We start from the raw sequence: 19,997 nt of genomic DNA, 5'->3' as shown, positions 1-19,997 counted from the left end.
TAAATGGTAGTTCAAAATTACATTGTTCTGTATAAGACAAGGTCCAGATCACTAGGCGGTTTAGCCCTTTGTCTTACAGGCAAAGAAAATTGGATTGGCGACAAGATCTCTGAACTATTTGGGGTTTCTGTACCATTTCTTCATCATATTGAAGTGTGTGCTAATGAGACTTGAAAAAGTTAATAATTAAGATTGATGTATAACAGTGGCAGGTGGATTTTCAAATGTCAGGCAGTAGTCGTTAAAGTACTCAGGCTGCTGCATACTGGCTGCAAGCGATAATTTGTACCTCCACTTTTACTTTAATGTACCATGACTTGAGTTGTATTTCTTAGGTGTGACTCTGATGGCCCACAAGAAAATAAGACAGCATTGGAAGCATAAGAAAGACATGATGAGCTTACATTGGATGACATGAAATACCTAGGAGAAGCAGCAAGGCTTAGTAGAAAGAGCATGGGGAGTCAGAGGACCTGAGTTCTAATCATGGCCCTGCCACTTCTTCTAGTGTGTGACCTTTGGCAAATCACTTAAATTCTCTGTTCCTTACTTTCCTTATCTGTAAAGTGGGGATTAAGACTTTGAGCCCCGGGAAAGGGACTGTGTCCGATTCAATTATCTTGTATTTACCCCAGCATTCAGTATGGTGTCTGGGACATAGTAAGTGCTTTAAAAAAATAAATAAGACCCCAAAACACCTAGACTGTAAGCTTCCTGTTTGCAGGGATCATGCCTACATACTCTATTGTACTTTCCCAAGCACTTAGTACAGTTTCCTTGCATACAGTGTGATTGTTTGGTGGATTTGAGGAGTGAGGGCATTCCAGGCCAGAGATAGGACAAGGGCTAGGGGTCGATGGTGGGACAGGCGAGAACGAGGCACAGTGAGGTTAGCAGCAGAGGAGCAGAGTGTGTGGGCTGGGATGTAAAAGGAGAGAAGGGAGGTGAGGTAAGAAGGGGCAAGGTGATGGAGAGTTTTGAAACCAATGTATGGAGTTTTTGTTTTATATGGCAGTTGATAGGCAACCACTGGAGGATTTTTAGGAGGGGGTGACATGCCCAGAACATTTCTGTAGAAAGATAATCCAGGCCACAGAGTCAAGTATGGACTGATGTGGGGAGAGACCAGAGGTTGAGAGGTCTATGTATTTAGCATCACAGAAATGGGATGTCTGTAGCCATTCTGGGATTATAGCCATACCATTTATCTGCCATTTAACCATATAGACAAAACGTCTAGGTGTTAGCTAAACATAAAGTTTAGTTATCCTTTAGGATGCCAAACAGTTTCATTTTCCCAGTCGCTGAAGTTCAGTGAGAGGGCCACAGTCCTGCTTATAATCCATTTTATTGGAATTCTAATTAGAGAATGTGTCTTTCTTCCTGGGAATAGCTATCTTCTTGCCAGGGCAATTTTGAAATAGAGTTCCAAGGAATTTCACAGCTTTGCCAGAGAGAGAAGGCAGTTTGGACGGGACTTTCAAAATGGAGTGATCTCATGGGGAATGAAATTTGTTTGATTAAAGGAATTGAAAGCCCTAGTGCTTGGTGGTTTGACAAAACCACATGTGGTGATTTTATTACACTCTTTATTTGTTGTTCCAAAGCATCCCCATGATTCTATCATAATTGAATAATAAAGCATGTGTATGTCACTTCATAGTGTTAGCTGGAGATACGTTCTTCCAAGGTATCTATTGCCAAATCAGAATTACTGGCAAAGTAGAACATAAGAATTTCTTTTTCACTGTTTCTCCCCATCTTTAGTCCAGAAGAAAAGGGACTTTTTTGGTAGTGTACAATGTGGTCCAATTATGTTAAGTTATCTGAGTAAAAATTGTTGGCCTCAGAGACTTTAGAATCATTTTTTTCTTAAAAGAATAGTAAAGTAATGATATCTCTCCGTTTTCCTCCTTTTAAATTCATGTAATATTGAATAGCAATTCCATGAGAACTTGCTCTTAAATCTGGAATCATGATGTTATGGGAAGCAGTGTAGTCATCTGAAAGAGCACAGGCCTTGGCATTTGGAGGCCTGGGTTCTAATCCTTGCTTTGCCATTGACTTGCCGTGTGACTTTGGGCATGTCACTTCATAATTCCAGGCCTCAGTTTCTTCATCTGTTAAATGGTAACAATAATCCCTGCCAGTGTCAACCTCATCATGTTGTGAGATACAATGAGATAATTGATATGAGGAGGTTTTGCTTGGATCGTAAGCTCTTCAGAGGCAGAGAACATGTCTTCTTCTGCTTAGTCCCAAATCCTTAGCACAGTGCTCTGCACCTAATAATAATGATTGTGATACTTTAAGTACTAGGGTAGATATAAGATAGGTTGGACACAGTTCCTATCCTATATGGAGATCACAGCCTAAGGGGGAGAAAGAACAATCGTTTATCCCCACTTTTTTGTCTTATGCCGTTCAGTCGTCTGACCCATAGCAACACCATAGACACATTTTTCCCAGAAAGCCCCACCTCCATCTGCAATTGTTCTGGTAGTGCATCCACAGAGTTTTCTTGGTAAAAATATGGAAGTGGGTTACCATTTCCTTCTTCCATGCAGTCAACCTGAGTCTCCACCCTCGACTCTCTCCCATGCCGCTACTGCCCAGCACAGGGGAGTTTTGACTTGTAGCAGATTGCCTTCCAATCACTAGCCACTGCCCAAGCTAGGAATGGTATGGACAGGCCTCTGATTGACTCTCCCTCCTGTAGTCGAGACTGGTAGAGTACTGGAAACTCTTCAGGTGTGACCCTAAGAGGGGATCTCCATTTTACAGATGAGAAAACTGAGTCACAGAGATATTAAGTAACTTGCCCAAGGTCACCCAGCAGATATATGGCAGAGCAGGACTAGAACCCAGGTCCTCTGACTCTTAGCCCATTATCTTTCTACTAGGCTTCTCATTGATGATGATAATATTCAGTCAAGATATTATTTTTATTATTATTGTTGAATGGGGGCAAGACACACAGGGGAAAAGATAGCTTCTGAAATCTTAATCCCATTAATTTTTGGACAGTGTTCCTTTCCTGTTTCTTCTCCTTTTCCCAATCCCCATCTCAGAGTGCAACATCTTCAGTTATGAACCCTCGCAATTCAATTTCAAAGTTAGTCTTTATTTGAGACATCTTTTACATGCTTCTTAGTTGTCAACCACTATATTAAATGCTAAGGAAAAATACAGGGTAGTAATTCAGACAAGGCCCCAACCAATGGGACTACAAAAACAAGAAAGGTTAGAGGGGAACAGACAAGATAATAAAACAGTTATTTCTTAGTTTATCCCATACCATATATGTTCTAAATCCATAAATAGTATTTCTGAGTACTGACTGTGGGTAGAGCCTTGTACTAAGTGCTTAGGAGAGTACAGCAGAGTTAGTATGCCTTATTCCTGTCCTCAAGTATATCAGTTTATTTAGTGCTTACTGTAGGCAGTGCACTGTACTAAGTGTTTGGAAGAATACACTGTAACAGAATAGGCAGACACATTCCCTGCCCACAGTGAGCTTACAGTCTAGAGGAGGAGACAGGCATTAATTTAAATAAATAAATTATGTATACATACATAACTGCTATGGGGCTGAGGGAGGGGTGAATAAAAGTGCAAATCCAAGGGTAAGGGCAGAAGAGAGTGGGAGAAGAGGAAAGGAGGGCTTACTCAGGGAAGGCCTCATGGAGGAAATGTTCCTTCAATAAGCCTTTGAAGTTGGGGAGAGTGATTGTCCGTCGGATATGAACAGGGAGGGCATTCCAGGCCAGAGGTAGGATGTGGGTGACAGGTTGGCAGAGAGATAGACGAGATTGAGATACAGTGAGTAGGTTGGCATTAGAGGAGTGAAGTGTGTAAGCTGGGTTGTAGTGGAAAAGCAGCAGTGTAAGGTAGAAAGACTCAAGGCAATAGAGGGGGCAAGTAGTTTACAATATCTATGGAAGACCTACTATCTGGTCCTTATAAAAAGGAAAGGAAATCTTGAGTAAGAAATAATGCAAGTGATGTAAGACTGAAAGGAAGGACAGTATTTCAGAAAGAGTACTTCATGAAAGATTTGAGTGCAAAGTTATCATATTTACATTTATAGAATGACAGATCCAGTAATTCTCAAAATTTAAACTGTCCCCTTCCACCCTCCACTGCACTGATAAAGTAGAAATGGCAAGGTAGGCAAATCATAAAATAGATGAGCAAGAAGCGCAATTATCCATCTTAATATTTTATTTCTAAAATTTGTTCTTTACCCAAATCTATGGAGAAGCATAGTGGCTTAGTGGAAAGAGCACAGGCTTGGGAGTCAGAGGTCGTGGGTTCTAATCCCAGCTCCACCCCTTTTCAGCTGTGTGACTTTGGGCAAGTCACTTAACTTCTCTGTGCCTCAATGACCTCATCTGTAAAATGGGCATTAAGACTGTGAGCCCCACGTGGGACAACCTGCTTACCTTGTATCTATCCCAGCTCTTAGAACATGCTTGACACATGGTAAGCACTTAATACCATCATTATTAAATCTATATTTCTGTTGTTTTTCAGGATACCTTTCTGGAAGAAGGAGACTGTCTATTCTGTTTTGATGCACATTAGGATGGCATTAGGGAAAATTGCTTATTGTCTCTGAAAGAGCACACTATTATTGTATTCATTATGAACATCTTTTTGATATTGTAAGAAATCAGAAAACCTAAGCCATCTAAGTGATAGTTTATGATAATTAGTATCTGTTTTTTCCTAGAGAGTTTATGACCAATAGTATTAAATAAGAAAGTTAGAGCTGAGTTTCTGTCAGCTAGTCTCTCTCTGGTTTCCCACCTCTCATTTCTACTGCTCTAAAGCTGACAAAATGTAGTGCTGATCCATCAGGAAACACTTTCAACTTGTGGCTTAGTGGATAAGGCATGGGCTTGGCAGCCAGAGGACTTAAGTGCTAAACCCCGCTCTGCCACTTCCCTGCTGTGTGACCTTGGGCAAGTCACATAAATTCTCTGTGCTTCAGTTTCCTCAACTGCAAAATGGGGATTCAATACCTGTTCTCCCTCCTAGTTGACTGTGAGCCCCACGTGGGAGAGGGACTCCAGTCTGATTAACTTGTGTCTACCGCAGCACTTGAAACAGTGTTAATAGTGTTAGAACAGTATTAACGAATACCATAAAAAAACAAACAAAGAAACAAAAATGGATTAGAAGCATTATTGAATATCTTTGGGACTATGGTTAATCAACAGGCCCTTCTCTTCTCCTTTCCCCCCACAACCCCAGACTCCAGACTCTCTTGGGCTCTAAGAGAGATTTTACTGGAATCCACAGATAATAATGCACAACCTGATGCTGAGCCTTCACTCATAGATAGTCCACACATTTGAATAACAGCCACCTCCAATTCCTCAAGTATACTGCCCAACAAACTTTTACTAAGTATGTGTGTGCGTGTGTGTCTATACATATCAGTCAGTGAGCACCATCTATCATGGAAGCCAAGCACAAAGTGCATTTTTTGAGCAGCAAAGCCCTTATCTTCAGCATCCCTTGATTCTTCTAGCTCCCAGCCTCATGCTTAATACCCAAGAATGAAAGCCAGCATTGTTGGTCCATGCAATGACTCTGGTATTATTCCAATTGAGACCGACTCCATCACATCCTCTGCATGAATAGTCCCAGAATCTTGATTGTGTATGGGCAGCGTTTGGTATCTGCACTATGCTATTACTACACAGTGCCCCAAAATAGTTTGAGGATATAAGCAAATTCCATCTCCAGTGGTTTTTAGTACTCACCGTCAGCTCTAATCATTTTAAATTCCAATATCAGCCCTCATAGAATTGAGATCCTAGAGGTTTCAAGCTTCAGATTTCACTCTCAGTCTGTGTTTATTGGACTATTTGTGTTTGCTGCCCATACATTAGTGACTTAATCAAATATCCCAAATTCATGATTTCACAGTCCAACAGAGGCAAGATAATAAAGATTCAGTCATCCATAGTTCTTTTTTGGGAGATCACGTTAATCAATGTGCACCTAATAAATGCCATTGATTGCTTGATTCTACAATTCTGTTATAAATCCAGCTTCACTTAGGTAAAAAAAAGTCTTAAAATCGAGGAATGTCAGTCAAAGTTTCCAGACATTTTGCGGTAGATTTATTGAAACCAGGGAGCAACCTGAAACATTTTTGTGTTGTCACCAACTGACTCTAAGTAAAGGTTACAAACAGAAGTTCTGTTCTGTAGTTATCCTTTCTCTTGTTTTACTTATTTACATGCAATAGAAATGATGTTGCTGTCAAAACTTTGTCATCTTCTTTCATACTCTTGATTGTTCCGGAAAGGTGACCATGATGTATTTACATGTTCTGTGTAGCATTCTACTTAGCTGCAATAGTGCTTTCTTTGCTACCCACGCTCCACATATTTTCTTTATTTCTTATAAGCAGCATGGCCTAATGGAAAGAGCCCAGGTGGAGTCAGAGTACTTGCGTTATAATTCTGGCTCTGCCACTTGTAAGCTGGGTGAACTTAGGAAAGTTACTTAACTGCTCAGTGCCTCAGTTTCCTCATGTGTTAAATGGGGATTAAATCATATTCCCTCGTGATCCCCATGTGGGTCAGGTACAGTGTCCAACATGATAACCTTATATTTATCCCAGTTGTTATACCCGTGCTTGCTACATAGTAAGCACTTAGCAGGTACCATAATTATTACTACTGGAATTATATAACTTTTTCATCTTGTTGAAAATGTCATTGTGATCAACTAGTAGTGCAAGAAAATGAAGAGGCTAGAGCATTTGTTATCAACAATGATTTTAGGCTCCCAAATGTGCTATAAATGTCATCGTCATCAGTGGTATTTATTGAGTGCTTTTTTATGGTATTTGTTAAGTGCTTATTGTGTGCCAGGCACTGTACTAAACACTGGGGTAGATTCAAGATAATTAGGTTGGACACAATTCATGTTGCTCATGGGGTTCACAGGAATAATCCTCATTTTACAGATGCAGTAACTGGGGCACAAAGAAATTAAGTGATTTGCCCAAGGTCAAACAGCAGGCACATGGCTGAGCTGAGATTAGAACCAGTCCTTCTGACACCAGGGCCCATGCCATATCTGCAGAGCAACATATTAAGCACTTATCTGTAGGTGGAGTGTGCATGTGTAGTACACACAATAGTTTTTTCTGTAATTAAAAGACCTCAGTTTAGGTTATAGAAGAGCATACTTAGATCATATTTTAATGTCTGTCTCCCCCTCTAGACTGTAAACTCCTTGTGGGCAGAGAACATGTCTACCAACTCTGTTATATTGTACTCTCCCAAGCACGTAATACAGTGCTCTGCACACAGTGAGCGCTCAGTAAATATGATTGATTGATTGATTGAGGAGCTGGAGGAATGCCCGCTGGGTGTGGTGCATTGTAGTAGTTGCTTAAGAAGTACAGAAGAATGAAGTGTCATGCTCCCTGAAGAAGCTTTCATTCTAACATGAGACAAACATAGAATATAATAATAATAATAATAATAATAATAGCATTTATTAAGCACTTACTATGTGCAAAGCACTGTTCTAAGCGCTGGGGTAGATACAAGGTAATCAAATTGTCCCACGGGGGGCTCACAGTCAATCCCCATTTTACAGATGAGGTAACTGAGGCACAGAGAAGTTAAGTGACTTGCCCAAAGTCACAGAGCAGAAAATTGGCGGAGCCGGGATTTGAACCCATAACCACTGACTCCAAAGCCCGTGCTCTTTCCACTGAGCCATGCTGCTTCTCGAATATACCCTGCCACAGCCTCAGCTAGTACCCAAGACCCCTGAGCTACTGCCGCTGCTACTTTCAAAAATGAAATGTTGTCCAAGCACCTTAATTCATGATCAATCACTGATAATTTTGAGAAAAATAAAATCTTTTTTTACAGTATTACACTCCGAGAGTGGGTGAAAGTTAATCTCGTGGCTTGGATGTGTTTCCTTGATCGAGACTGCTTCAAACTTGAAACGTTCCCCCGGAGTGAACATCTTTTGGGTTACAACACACCATTCATTATTTAATCAATCATATTTATTGAGCACGTACTGTGTGCAGAGCAGTGTACTAAGTGTGCTCAAATTCCAAAGATAACTAAGGTATGGGCCTCACAAGGGGACAGTGTGATCCACATCTAGAAGAAAGTGAGCCTCAGCTGCTTTTGACACTGAGGACCACCCCTTTCTCCTGGATGCATTACCTAAACTTTACTTCACTGACATTTTCCTCTCCTGGTTCTCCACCTATCCCTCTGGCTGCTCATTCTCAGACTCCTTCTCTGGCTCCTCCTCTAACTCCTACCCCCTAACTCTGGGAGTCCCTCAAGGCTCAGTTCTGGGGTCCCTTCTACACCCACTCCCTTGGAGAACTCAGTTGCTACCATGGTTTCAACTACCATTTCCTTGCAGATCATTCCCAAATCTATATTTCCAACCCTGATTTTTCTCCATTTCTTCAGTCTCGCACATACCTCCTCCTGCCTTCAGGACATTGCTACTTGGATAGCCTACTGGCACCTCAAACTTAATTTCAATCAACCAGTGGTATTTGTTAAGCTTTTACTATGTGACAGGGATTGTGTCCGATCTGATTTGCTTGAATCCACCTGAGCTCTTAGAAATAGTGCCTGGCACATAGGAAGCGCTTAACAAATACCATAAAAAAAGATGTTTCTATCAATCAATCAATCAATCAATCGTATTTATTGAGCGCTTACTATGTGCAGAGCACTGTACTAAGCGCTTGGGAAGTACAAATTGGCATCACATAGAGACAGTCCCTACCCAACAGTGGGCTCACAGTCTAAAAGGGGGAGACAGAGAACAGAACCAAACATACCAACAAAATAAAATAAGTAGGATAGAAATGTACAAGTAAAATAAATAAATAAATAAATAAATAGAGTAATAAATATGTACAACCATATATACATATATACAGGTGCTGTGGGGAAGGGAAGGAGGTAAGACGGGGGGGTGGAGAGGGGGACGAGGGGGAGAGGAAAGAAGGGGCTCAGTCTGGGAAGGCCTCCTGGAGGAGGTGAGCTCTCAGCAGGGCCTTGAAGGGAGGAAGAGTCTACAGTTCAGACTTGCGGTCTCTTCGGCAGGAATATTGGGAGCTCACCCCCACCGTGATTTTCCTGACAGAAAGCTTGTGTTGCTTCTTTGTAGGATTACCGAAGATGCAAGTCATCAGGACCTACAATGGAAACCCGCAGCCCACAGACGGGCCTCCGCTACAGGTCCAGCCAGGGGATACCGTGGAGCTTCTGCAAGGAGATGCACACAGCTTATTTTGGCAGGTACTGTCTTAACGAGTGGACCCTTAGTGGTACCTTTTTTTTTTTTTATGGTATTTGTTAATGCATTTACTATGTGTTAAGCACAAAGGTAGATAAAAGTGAATCAGATTAGGCTTCTGGCCCATATGGGGATTGCAATCCAAGTAGGAGGGAGAACAGGTACTCAATCCCCATTTTACTGAGGTACTGATAAATTAGGCGACTTGCCCACAGTCACATAGCAGAAAGGTGGTGGAGCTGGAACCCGTGACCTCTGACTCTCAGGCCTGGGCTCTTTCAAGAGGCCACGTTACCTCTTCAGCTGCTTCTCCATGCTGCTTCTGTTGGGAAGTGCATGTGCCGAAGTGGAAAGACCCCGGGTGTGAGAGTCAGTGGGTCTGGATTCTAATTCCTGCTCTGCCACTTGCCTGTTGTGGGACCTTGGGGAAGTCCCTTAAAAGAATTTCCTCATCTGTAGTACTGGAATTCGATATCTATTCTTCCTATTTAGTCTGTAAGCTCTGTAAGTTCCATCTGAGATAGGAACTGAGTCTGACATATGTCTTGTATCTACACCAATGCTTAGTACAGTGCTTGACAGAGTAAGTGCTTAACAAATACCACAAAATACACCTCTGGCCTGTAGCCCTCACTGAATAGTCAACCGTCTTGTAAACCATATGGATTCTAAAGAAAGCTTTTGCCCTGCTAGCTTCCCTACTAGTTTTGGGATTCATTCATTCAGTCAGTCAGTCATATTTTTTAAGTGCTTACTGAGTGCAAAATACTGTTCTAAGTGCTTGGGGTAGTACAGTACAGCAATACAGAGTGACAATCCCTGCCCACAATGAGCTCACAGTCAAGAGGGGGGTATACTCCAGTAGGCAATGATACTCAGTCCAGCACTGAGGCCCTGGGTCCAATCTTTTCCTTTATTTCAGGCCCATTTTCTTTCCAGTCCTGGACCTGGGACCTGGCATGGCTCACTTTGGGGGCTTCTAAAGAGCCGAGATGCAGGCAACACCTTCCCTGTGGGGTTCACTGGGGTTCAGAGTCCTGACAGGGTGTTGGAGTCGAGGACACAACTCAGGTTTAGAAAGTCATGAGGCAGATGGATACATAAAGCAAACTTGGCTACAAGTCAAGGTGTGTCTTGAATGTTTACAGCTTGGCCTGTTTGCCATGTGTGACTTGTTCATTTGTTAAAAGGGAATAGTTTCCATAGTAACCTGGTATCACATGACACCGTTTGCTCCTAGAACTGCAGGGGTTACTTCCGTGATTGAGGATTCATAGCTTAAGGTACACAACTCAGCCATTGCAGCTTTTGCACTATTTAATGACAAGATTGTGAACCCTGTGTGGGACAAGGACAGTGTCTGATCCGTTTGTCTTGTATTCGCTATAGCACTTGGCACATAAATGCATAATTAAATACCTTTCGTTACAACCCTGAAAGCCCTGAAATATGATCTACCAATTGCCACCATGGAAACACGTCTTCTAAGCTACTTCTTTTCTCTAAGTACTTTATTTTTTATTATTATTTTTATAATGTTGCACAGAAAATGAAATGGTATTTGAGACAGTGTTATCATGGTTTATAAAGGTTTTTCCCCATTCATCCTTAGAAGAATTAATTCATAGCAACGTACTTTTTCAATCAATTGCATTTATTGAGCTCTTACTGTGTGCAGAGCACTATACTAAGCACTTGGGAGAGTACAATATAACAGAGTTGATAGACATGACCCTTCACAAAATGAGCTTATAGTCTAGAGCTTTCAGTCCCTAATAACATCATCAAAAACTGACCTTTCATAACTCCATTAAGAAGCATTTTAAGTAAATGATATGTGATGGGAATAATATTTTGACTATTGGTTGTTGTTTTTTTAATACAGGAAAAATTGGTGTGATTTATTTGAGAGGCCAGTAACCTTTAGGGTTGAGCTATACTAACACTTTGTAAACCAGTGTTATATTTTCATTAAAACTACATAGGCTGTTTCTGCCAAGGTAAGGGAGTCGATTATTCATGGTACTGCAGAGAGCCTGGTGATATCTACACTGGCTGGATGGAATATTTTTAGAAATTCCTTCACCGGGTCAAGCCCTTCAAGAAATGCACTTCATTCTACCAGTGTAGAAGTGAACAGGCTGCCTTGCGTGCTGACACGTATCTTGATCCCAGGTGCCAAAACGGCAAATGATTCTCTTGCCGTCAGAAGCTTTCTTCCTTTGAATAGCTGCCCACCCAGCCTGTATCATTATCCTAACAACAGTAATTTCTAATGCCATTGAAGCTTCAAGAGGCCCATCAGCAGTTCCATTCTACCTCCCATAGAACAATGAGCTGGCAGTAGAGCCATGTAAACACACTTTGTTCAAACTTTCCTCACAAGAAATTAGTTTGAAAGTCAGTTTCCTTCCTTGTCCTTCCTTTCTAACAATCTGTAAACATAAACAAAATTGTCTGAAAGTGAAATGAATGCAAAAAGGGGATGGTTGCCAACTGCGGGCCCTTTTTTTAAGAGCAGATGCGGCTTGTTATTGGGCATAGCATTCAGACCCATTACACCATATTAACGTACAAAGAGAAGAAAGATTCAGTAGCTTTATTCCCTTGGTAACAAAATAGCCCAGCCCTATATTTATACTTTAACTAGAGATGACGGTGTTCATGCTTGAAGGACCTGCCTCTTAGGTGGAGTTGCCATTGGAAATTCTGAATTGCACTTGTCAAAATAAAGCCTTCATGTGCAGTCGTGCAGTACCCTGCAGGTTCCTAGTCCCAGTGTCTGCAAGACACACATTTGGAACAAAAATCCGTGAAGCAGATGGGATCCCATGCACATTGTTGTTTTCTTTGTCATTCCATGATATGCTCGTTGCTTTTTCCATTTTAATTGGAAGCAAAAGGTAATTACCCAGAGCCAAGCTGTACTTTTGTGAGCCACAGCAGAAGTTTATCAACTAAGAAAAGAGCTTGGAGACTTTGTACCTTTTAAACACCACCCTTCTAAGGCGTGCCTACTCCTCTGTGTAATGGATTTTTCTTTTATAATTGCTAACTGGTCTACAGTTGGCCCTAGCTGCCCACAGGCCTCAGAGAATGGGTATTCCTGGGAATGGCAAGGCTCATGGACACTTGGCCTCCCTCTTCCACTACTGTTCTCTGTTCTAGAAGTCCCAAGAAAGGGAAGTGGGAGGCTGGTGGCCCTGGGATCCCTGGTGTTGGCTTGGCAGTTAGATGCCTCTCTGCAAACTTGCACGCGCACACGGGAAAGTACAGTATACCAATAAATAGACACATTCCTACATTCCCTGCCCACGACAAGCTTACAGTCTAGAAGGGGAGACAGATATCAATATAAATAAATTACAGATATGTACATAAGTGCTTTGGTGCTAGGATGGGGTGTGAATAAAGGGAGCAAGTGAGGGTGATGCAGAAGGGAGTAGGAGAAGAGGAAAGAGGAGGCTTAGCCAGGGAAGGCCTCTTGGAGGAGATATGCCTTCAATAAGGGAAGAAGGAGAGAGTAATTGTCGGATTTGAGGAGGGAGGGTATTCCAGGCCAGAGGGATTAGGTAGGTGAGGGTTTGGTGGCAAGATGGATGAGATCGAGGTACAGTGAGAAGGTTAGCATTAGAAGAGCGAAGTGTGTGGGCTGGATTGTAGTAGGAGAGTAGCAAGGTGAGGTAGGAGGCGGCAAGGTGATGTAGTGCTTTAAAGCCAATGGTGAAGAGTTTTTATTTGATGTAGAGGTGGATGGGCAACCACTGGAGTTTCTTGAGAAGCAGGGAAACATGTCCTTAATGTTTTTGTAGAAAAATGATCCTCTCTCAAGTGCTTAGTGCAGTGCTCTACACACAGTAAGTACTAAATAAATATGACTGATTGATGTGTCAGGATGACCTTGTGCACAGTGCACTAGAGCTGGAGAATATGAAGCTCCCATTCTAACTGTCTGACCCCACTTTTGCCACTTTCCCAATACACACACGCACGCAGACTCACACTCTTGCATGTGCACGGCCTAACGTGTTGTGCTACAGTGTGGCTGTAAGTGAGAAGGAGCAGGGGAGAAGCTGGGGGGAGTGGAAGCAGTGTTTGTCCCCTTCTGGGCAGACGCAGTGCAGCTTGGCCAGTGCACGTGCAGGCACAATCCTGTCCCACTGGAGGAATCAGGAGACTCAGCCTAAGATGAAATGCCAAGGATGCTTTTGTATTCCTGAAGCACCAGTGGAGACTAGACTCATAAAAGAAAAGAGAGGACCACAGAGAGACGGATACTGCAATTCCTTGACCCCCCTTCCACCATGGAGAACGATTCTATGAAGAAAAGTTGACCTGTGACCTTGTGAAAACCTGACTTTCTTTCTGACATTAATGAGGTCGTTACTGCAGCCAGTCATAAGGAGAAGCAAAGCTCCTGGGTCTGATTTGCTTAGACTGTGAGCCCCATGTGGGACAGGGACTGTATCTGACCTGGTTATCTCGTATCTACCCCAGTGCTTAGTAGAGTGCTTGACACATAGTAAGTACCTAACAAATACCACAATTATTTGTCAGCTGAACTATGCAAGTGGGGAAGAGAATCAGAGTGTAGTCACTTACAGAGACTCTTCCTGAGCTTATGGAATACTGAGGAGAGTGAAAAGATTTCAGAGTTGCCACCAGAATCACTGACAAGATTAGATGAAAAGGAAAGCATTGCAGAAAAAATTTTGATCAGATATTAGTGCTCTCCAGGGCTGAGCCAGCGGACTTCATGGCCAACAAGTGAAGAATAGTTCTTTTAGACTGTGAGCCCACTGTTGGGTAGGGACTGTCTCTATATGTTGCCAATTTGTACTTCCCAAGCGCTTAGTACAGTGCTCTGCACATAGTAAGCGCTCAATAAATACGATTGATGAAGAATAGTGTTAGCTGTGCACTCCTGAAATCACAGTGGGGCACTGCAGTCATGATCTTTGTTGACAGTCAGAATCAGTAGAAATGCAGGGGATAAAATCAAGAACTCTACCCAGTGTTCAAAGTCTTTACAGAAGAATTGGGAATCATCAATAGGCTGGATTTTGACAAATGAACAGAAAGTTTGGCTGTCACTTCAAGAAAAACATCAAGCATCCAAGAGTATACTCCATGACACTATGGCTGGTCCAACCGAATTGGAGAAGTTTCCCTATCACCAATGGAATTGAGCAGGGCTGTGTATTAGGTCCAGTGTGTTTAGATCTTGTCTGTGCAAAAATGCTTGAGACAAAGAAGGGATTTGGAAGTTGGTGTGAGAATATGACTTTGTCCTCTGGGGAACTCTTTTGACTCAATAGGCTGAGAGGATCATCCAATCAATCAATCAATCGTATTTATTGAGCGCTTACTGTGTGCAGAGCACTGTACTAAGTGCTTGGGAAGTACAAGTTGGCAACATATAGAGACGGCCCCTACCCAACAGTGGGCTCACAGTCTAGAAGGGGGAGACAGAGAACAAAACAAACATATTAACTAAATAAAGTAAATAGAATAGATATGTCAAGTAAGATAAATAAATAAGTAGAGTAATAAATATGTACAAACATATATACATATATACAGGTGCTGTATATATGTATATCCCAATGTCCTTGGGATCCCCGTAGCAGGGGTTGCTATAGATGGGCAATGTTGTTCCAGAAGCGTACTCACAATCATGCAGGTAATAATGGGGTGTCCAGCTTCTCAGGCTCAGAAGAACTCTATGGACAAACAGTTCATTTGAAGAAGAGCAAAGTTATGTACCAGCCCATACCTGACAAGGCTTATACACATCCAGGGATCTCCCCTGGCAACAAAGAACCAAATGCTGGTCACAATATTCTGCTACTTCGGCAGTGCACTGTCCAACAGTGAAAGGTAGAGGGTCCTTTGGTTATAATGATTGGCAGAGTGTGATGCCAACAGGAAATCAAGATTCAGATGAAACAGAAGGTATGCAGGCAATTGAAGTGCCCAGGCTGCTTTATGGCTATGAAACCTGAATCTACCCCAAACACTGCATTTGGAACTACTTAAGCAATTCAAAAACACCTCCTATGTGCAATTTTTGATATCAGGGTGACAAAACAGATGACAGTGAGGTTTTGGAAAGCCAAATGGTGCAGTGCACTGCACTGGGCACTTGGGAAGAACAAAATAAAGAAGCAACAATTTCCCTGCCTTCAAGGAACTTTAATTCTAACAGAGGAGACTAATGTAAAATACTGATAACTACAGTGGTCAAAATAAATAATTTAATGGATATATATAAATAGTGCTGAGCTCACCAGCACTGAAACAATATTCCTCATGTTACACTTTCCCTGGGAGGGACTGATAAGGCAAATGGACAAAGAACTGCCGTAAAAAGAGCTGAAATTCATTCATTCATTCAATCGTATTTATTGAGCGCTTACTGTGTGCAGAGCACTGTACTAAGTGCTTGGGAAGTGCAAATCGGCAACATATAGAGATGGTTGCTACCCAACAATGGCCTCATAGTCTAGAAATGAAGAAACTGAAGACAAGCTGGATGTTTATAGGAGCAAAACCTCAAATGCATGGCTCAATGGAAAGAGCACAGACTTTGGAGTCAGTGGTCATGGGTTTGAATCTCGGCTCCACCACATGTCCGCTGTGTGACCTTGGGCAAGTCACTTAACTTCTCTGAGCCTCAGTTACCTCATCTGTAAAATGGGGATTACGACTGTGAGCCCCACATGGGGCAACCTGATCACCTTGTATCCCCCCCAGTGCTTATAACAGTGCTTTGCACATAGTAAACGCTTAACAAATGCTATTATGATTATTATTATTATAATAGTGGGTAAACACCAGGAGAAAACAGGTTGGCTTGGTGACTATCTTAGAGGCTTTGCGAAGATCTTGTCTGGAAGAGGAAAAAGCTGAAATAGCATCAGACACTGTAGAGAACTAAAGCAAAAGTTCAGGAAGGGGTACCAATCTTTTAATTCACCGAGGACATTTTGAGGACACCAGAAAGAAATCAGGTTTTCCAGGATTACTGCTATCTGCCTGCAAGAACCATCCATCTAGCTGTGTGGCCTACTGGGGAAGCAGCAAGGCATAGTGGATAGAGCACACGTCTGGGAGTCAGAAGGTCATGGGTTCTAATCCAGACTCTGCTACTTGTCTGCTGTGTGGCCTTGGGCAAGTCACTTAACTTCCCTGTGCCTCAGTTACCTCAGCTGTAAAATGGGAATTAAGATGGGGAGCCCCATGTGGGACGTGGACTCTGTCCAAACTGATTTGCTTGTATCTACCCTAGTGCTTAGTACAGTGCCTGGCACATAGTCAGCACTTAAGAAATACCATAATTATTATTATTAGAGCACAGGCCTGGGAGTCAGAGGGCCTGGGTTATAAAACCAGCTCCACAACTTGTCTGGTGTGGGACCTTGGGCAGGTCACTTTACTTCTCTGTGCCTCAGTTACCTCATCTGTAAAATGGGGATTAAAACTGTAAGCCCTGTGTGGGGCTGTGTCCAACCCGATTAGCTTGCATTTACTCCAGTGCTTAATTCAGTGCCTAGCACACAGTAAGCACTTAAAATACCAATAAAAACTACTCAAAAAACAGAAAAAAACCCACTCCCTCCCTCCAACCTACTTAACAGATGTATTTAAAATCCTCCCGGAATTCCTATTTTTGCCACTTTAATTCAGAATAGCAAACAATTGAGAACTAAAAGTAAGCTTCCAACCTTTGCTACTCCCACTTATTGATATAGGGACACATCCGACCTGCTATTGGTCAGAACGTCCTTTCAGTGAGAAGGATCTTAGAGGTAATTGCTTTGGGACCTGGCTTGAAGGGTCTCTGTTCTTTCTAGCCAGCCCCCCACGCTGTCATAGGATTGTTCAATGCTGTGACAATCTGACCATGCAGAGAGCAATCTGCACCCCACCTAACCTGTGACCTCTCAGGCGCCTAAGATCTAGGTTTGTTTCGTGCTCTTTCAAGTGCTTAGTACAGTGCTCTGCACACAATTAAGCCCTCAATAAAAACCACTGAATAATTGATTGGCCTCCCCAGAAAAGCAGAAGTTAACTTGTCTTTGTCTTACGCTGTCGACTAGTCTCCTACCCATAGCAACACCAAGGACACATCTCTCCCAGAATCAATCGTATTTATTGAGCGCTTACTTTGTGCAGAGCACTGTACTAAGCGCTTGGGAAGTACAAGTTGGCAACATATAGAGACAGTCCCTACCCAACAGTGGGCTCACAGTCTAAAAATGCCCCACCTCCATCTGCAGTGGTTCTGGTAGATATCCATAGAGTTTTCTTGGTAAAAATATGGAAGTGGTTTACTATTGCCTCCTTTCGTGCAATAAATCTGAGTCTCCCATGCCACTGCTGTCCAGCACAGGGGAGTATTGACTTGTAGCAGATTGCCTTCCACTCGCTGGCCCCTGGACAAGCTAGGAATGGAATAGGGATGCCTCTGCTTGACTCTCCCTCCCATAGCTGAGACTGGTAGAGTACTGGAAACTCTCCAGGTGTGACCCTGAGAGAGGTAGTTAACATGTCTACCAACTGTTTATTGTACTCTCCTGAGCACTTAGTACAGTATTCTGTACACGGTAAGTGCTCAATACATATGACGGAGCATAATGAGAGACAACTGCAAAGGGAAATATGGGGCGTCTAAGAGATGTGGCAAGACTCTCAATGAAAGAAAAATATCTTTCTTGGAAAGTGCAGCAACAGTAGAGCTAGTGATGTAATTAGCTGTTGGCTTTCATTCATTCATTCATTCAATCATATTTATTGAGCGCTTACTGTGTGCAGAGCACTGTACTAAGCGCTTGGGAAGTACAAGTTGGCAACATATATAGACGGTCCCTAACCAACAACGGGCTCACAGTCTAGAAGGGGGAGACAGACAACAAAACAAAACATGTGGACAGGTGTCAAATCATCAGAACAAGTAGAATTGAAGCTAAATGACACATAGCTAAATTAGGTAAATGCTTTACCTAAAGGCAACATAATCTAGAATTTATAATCCCCTAAAGAGGGTGGTTTTGATTTGAATGTAATCAGTTCTAATCAAGGCCCTGCCACGTGTCTGCTGTGTGACCTTGGGCAAGTCACTTCACTTCTCTAGGCATGTTACTTTACCTGTAAAGTAGGGTTTAATACTGTGAGCCTCCTGTGGGACATGGGTAGTGTCCAACCTGATTAGCTTGTACCTACCCCAGTGCTTAATTACAGTGCCTGGCACATAGTAAGCACTTAATAAATACCATTATAAAATGTACTAAATTCTGGCCCTAGTCACAGTCTGTCTTGCCAAGAACTTTGCCTCCCACAGCATTAGTTTCTTTGCTACCACAAGCATATAAAAAGATCTAGCTTGATTTCTAAATGCCATAAGAAAAAAGGCCTTCGTGCTAAGGTCTATAGCTCCAGCTGGTTGTCGCTCTGGTTTTTAGTGATGTTTCTATTCATCCATGCTTCATTTTTCTAAGTGAAGCATGGCATAAAATGCAGGATTCAACATTGGGGGATCTTTGATTCCCTGGGTGATTCTGAATCCATGTACAGTATCAAAGATGGAATTAAGCCATTCCTCCCCATGGTGTGTCTGTCACAAGTGCTCTCAAATGCACAGCTTGTTACTGGGTGTGTTAAGCACATTGCTTATTTTCTCGATCATAGAAAAGTCAGAAAAAAGATTTGATTTCAGTTTAATATTCGGTGAGTTTGCCTTTCATTTAGCATTCTGCTTTTAGCATTATCTGCCTTCATGGAGGGCTAATTAACAAGCCCCAAAGAGGTCTCTTTTTGCAAAATTTGGGGGAGGGTGCCTTGTGGGAGTGAGGAGGTAAAAGGGTGTGCAGAGCTGTCTTTGCTTGCCCTTTTCCCTAGGATAGGAAAACCCTCTTTCACCCTCCCTTTGCCTCCCCCATAGTGTGAGTGGCCACCTTAGGAGACCCTCTGTGACCTGGCAGGTGGGGAAGCTTCCCGATCCCGAAGAGAGTGTGGCCTGTGTGAACACCCAAATACCATAACATACCTCAGGTTTGAAAAACCTTGCAGATCTCAGAGTTCAGAGAAGACAAAACATAGCTATAGGGTGCCATCCCTCCCCCTACCCTCAACTCCTTTCTGCTCAGGCAACTAAACCACAGCCAACTGGGCACAGCCACTGTGCTCAGAGACTTCACTTTCCAGTCCAAATTTCTCTCCGCTTCCCGGATCATTTTTCTACAAAAACGTACAGGCCACTCCTCTAGAACTCCAGTGGTTGCCCATCCACCTCCACATCAAACAGAAACTCCTCACCATTGGCTTTAAAACACTCAATCACCTTGCTACCTCACTTTGCTACTCTTGTACTGTAGCACAGCCCACACATTTTGCTCCTCTAGTGCTAACCTTCTCCATGTAACTTGATCTCATCTATCTTGCCGCTGATTTCTCGCTTATATCCCTCTCATGGCCTGGAATACCCACCCTCTTCATATCCGACAGACAATTTCTTTCCCCCGCTTCAAGCCCTATTGAGGGGACATCTCCGAAAGGCCTTCTCTGACTAAGCCCTCCTTTCTTCTTCTCCCAGTACATTTTGTGTCCTGACTTGCTCCCTTTAATCATCCACCGTCCTAGCCCCACAGTACTTATGCACATATCTATTATTTATT

General features: G+C 42.6%; 1 protein-coding gene and 2 non-coding genes across 6 annotated transcripts in view; 1 reads left to right on the top strand and 2 right to left on the bottom strand.

Annotated features, from left to right (window-relative positions):
* VAV3 (vav guanine nucleotide exchange factor 3) overlaps nucleotides 1-19,997 on the top strand; it is a 360,450-nt gene that overhangs the window by 291,373 nt on the left and 49,080 nt on the right. For all 4 annotated transcript variants that reach the window (XM_038744664.1, XM_038744665.1, XM_038744663.1 and 1 more), the window contains exon 20: nucleotides 9,193-9,323. In XM_038744664.1, the coding sequence (XP_038600592.1) occupies nucleotides 9,193-9,323 (131 nt within the window). The remainder of the gene's footprint in view (nucleotides 1-9,192; nucleotides 9,324-19,997) is intronic.
* Nucleotides 2,632-2,769, bottom strand: LOC119928090. The gene has a single exon (XR_005451046.1). It is a non-coding gene; the product is annotated as a small nucleolar RNA SNORA7 (small nucleolar RNA).
* Nucleotides 17,727-17,864, bottom strand: LOC119927914. Its single transcript, XR_005450879.1, has one exon. It is a non-coding gene; the product is annotated as a small nucleolar RNA SNORA7 (small nucleolar RNA).

This window comes from Tachyglossus aculeatus, chromosome 4 (assembly GCF_015852505.1).
Source record: "Tachyglossus aculeatus isolate mTacAcu1 chromosome 4, mTacAcu1.pri, whole genome shotgun sequence".
In the NCBI taxonomy this organism is placed as follows: domain Eukaryota; kingdom Metazoa; phylum Chordata; class Mammalia; order Monotremata; family Tachyglossidae; genus Tachyglossus; species Tachyglossus aculeatus.
Note: the sequence above shows the minus strand (reverse complement) of the source record. Positions and strands in the feature narration are given on the sequence as shown.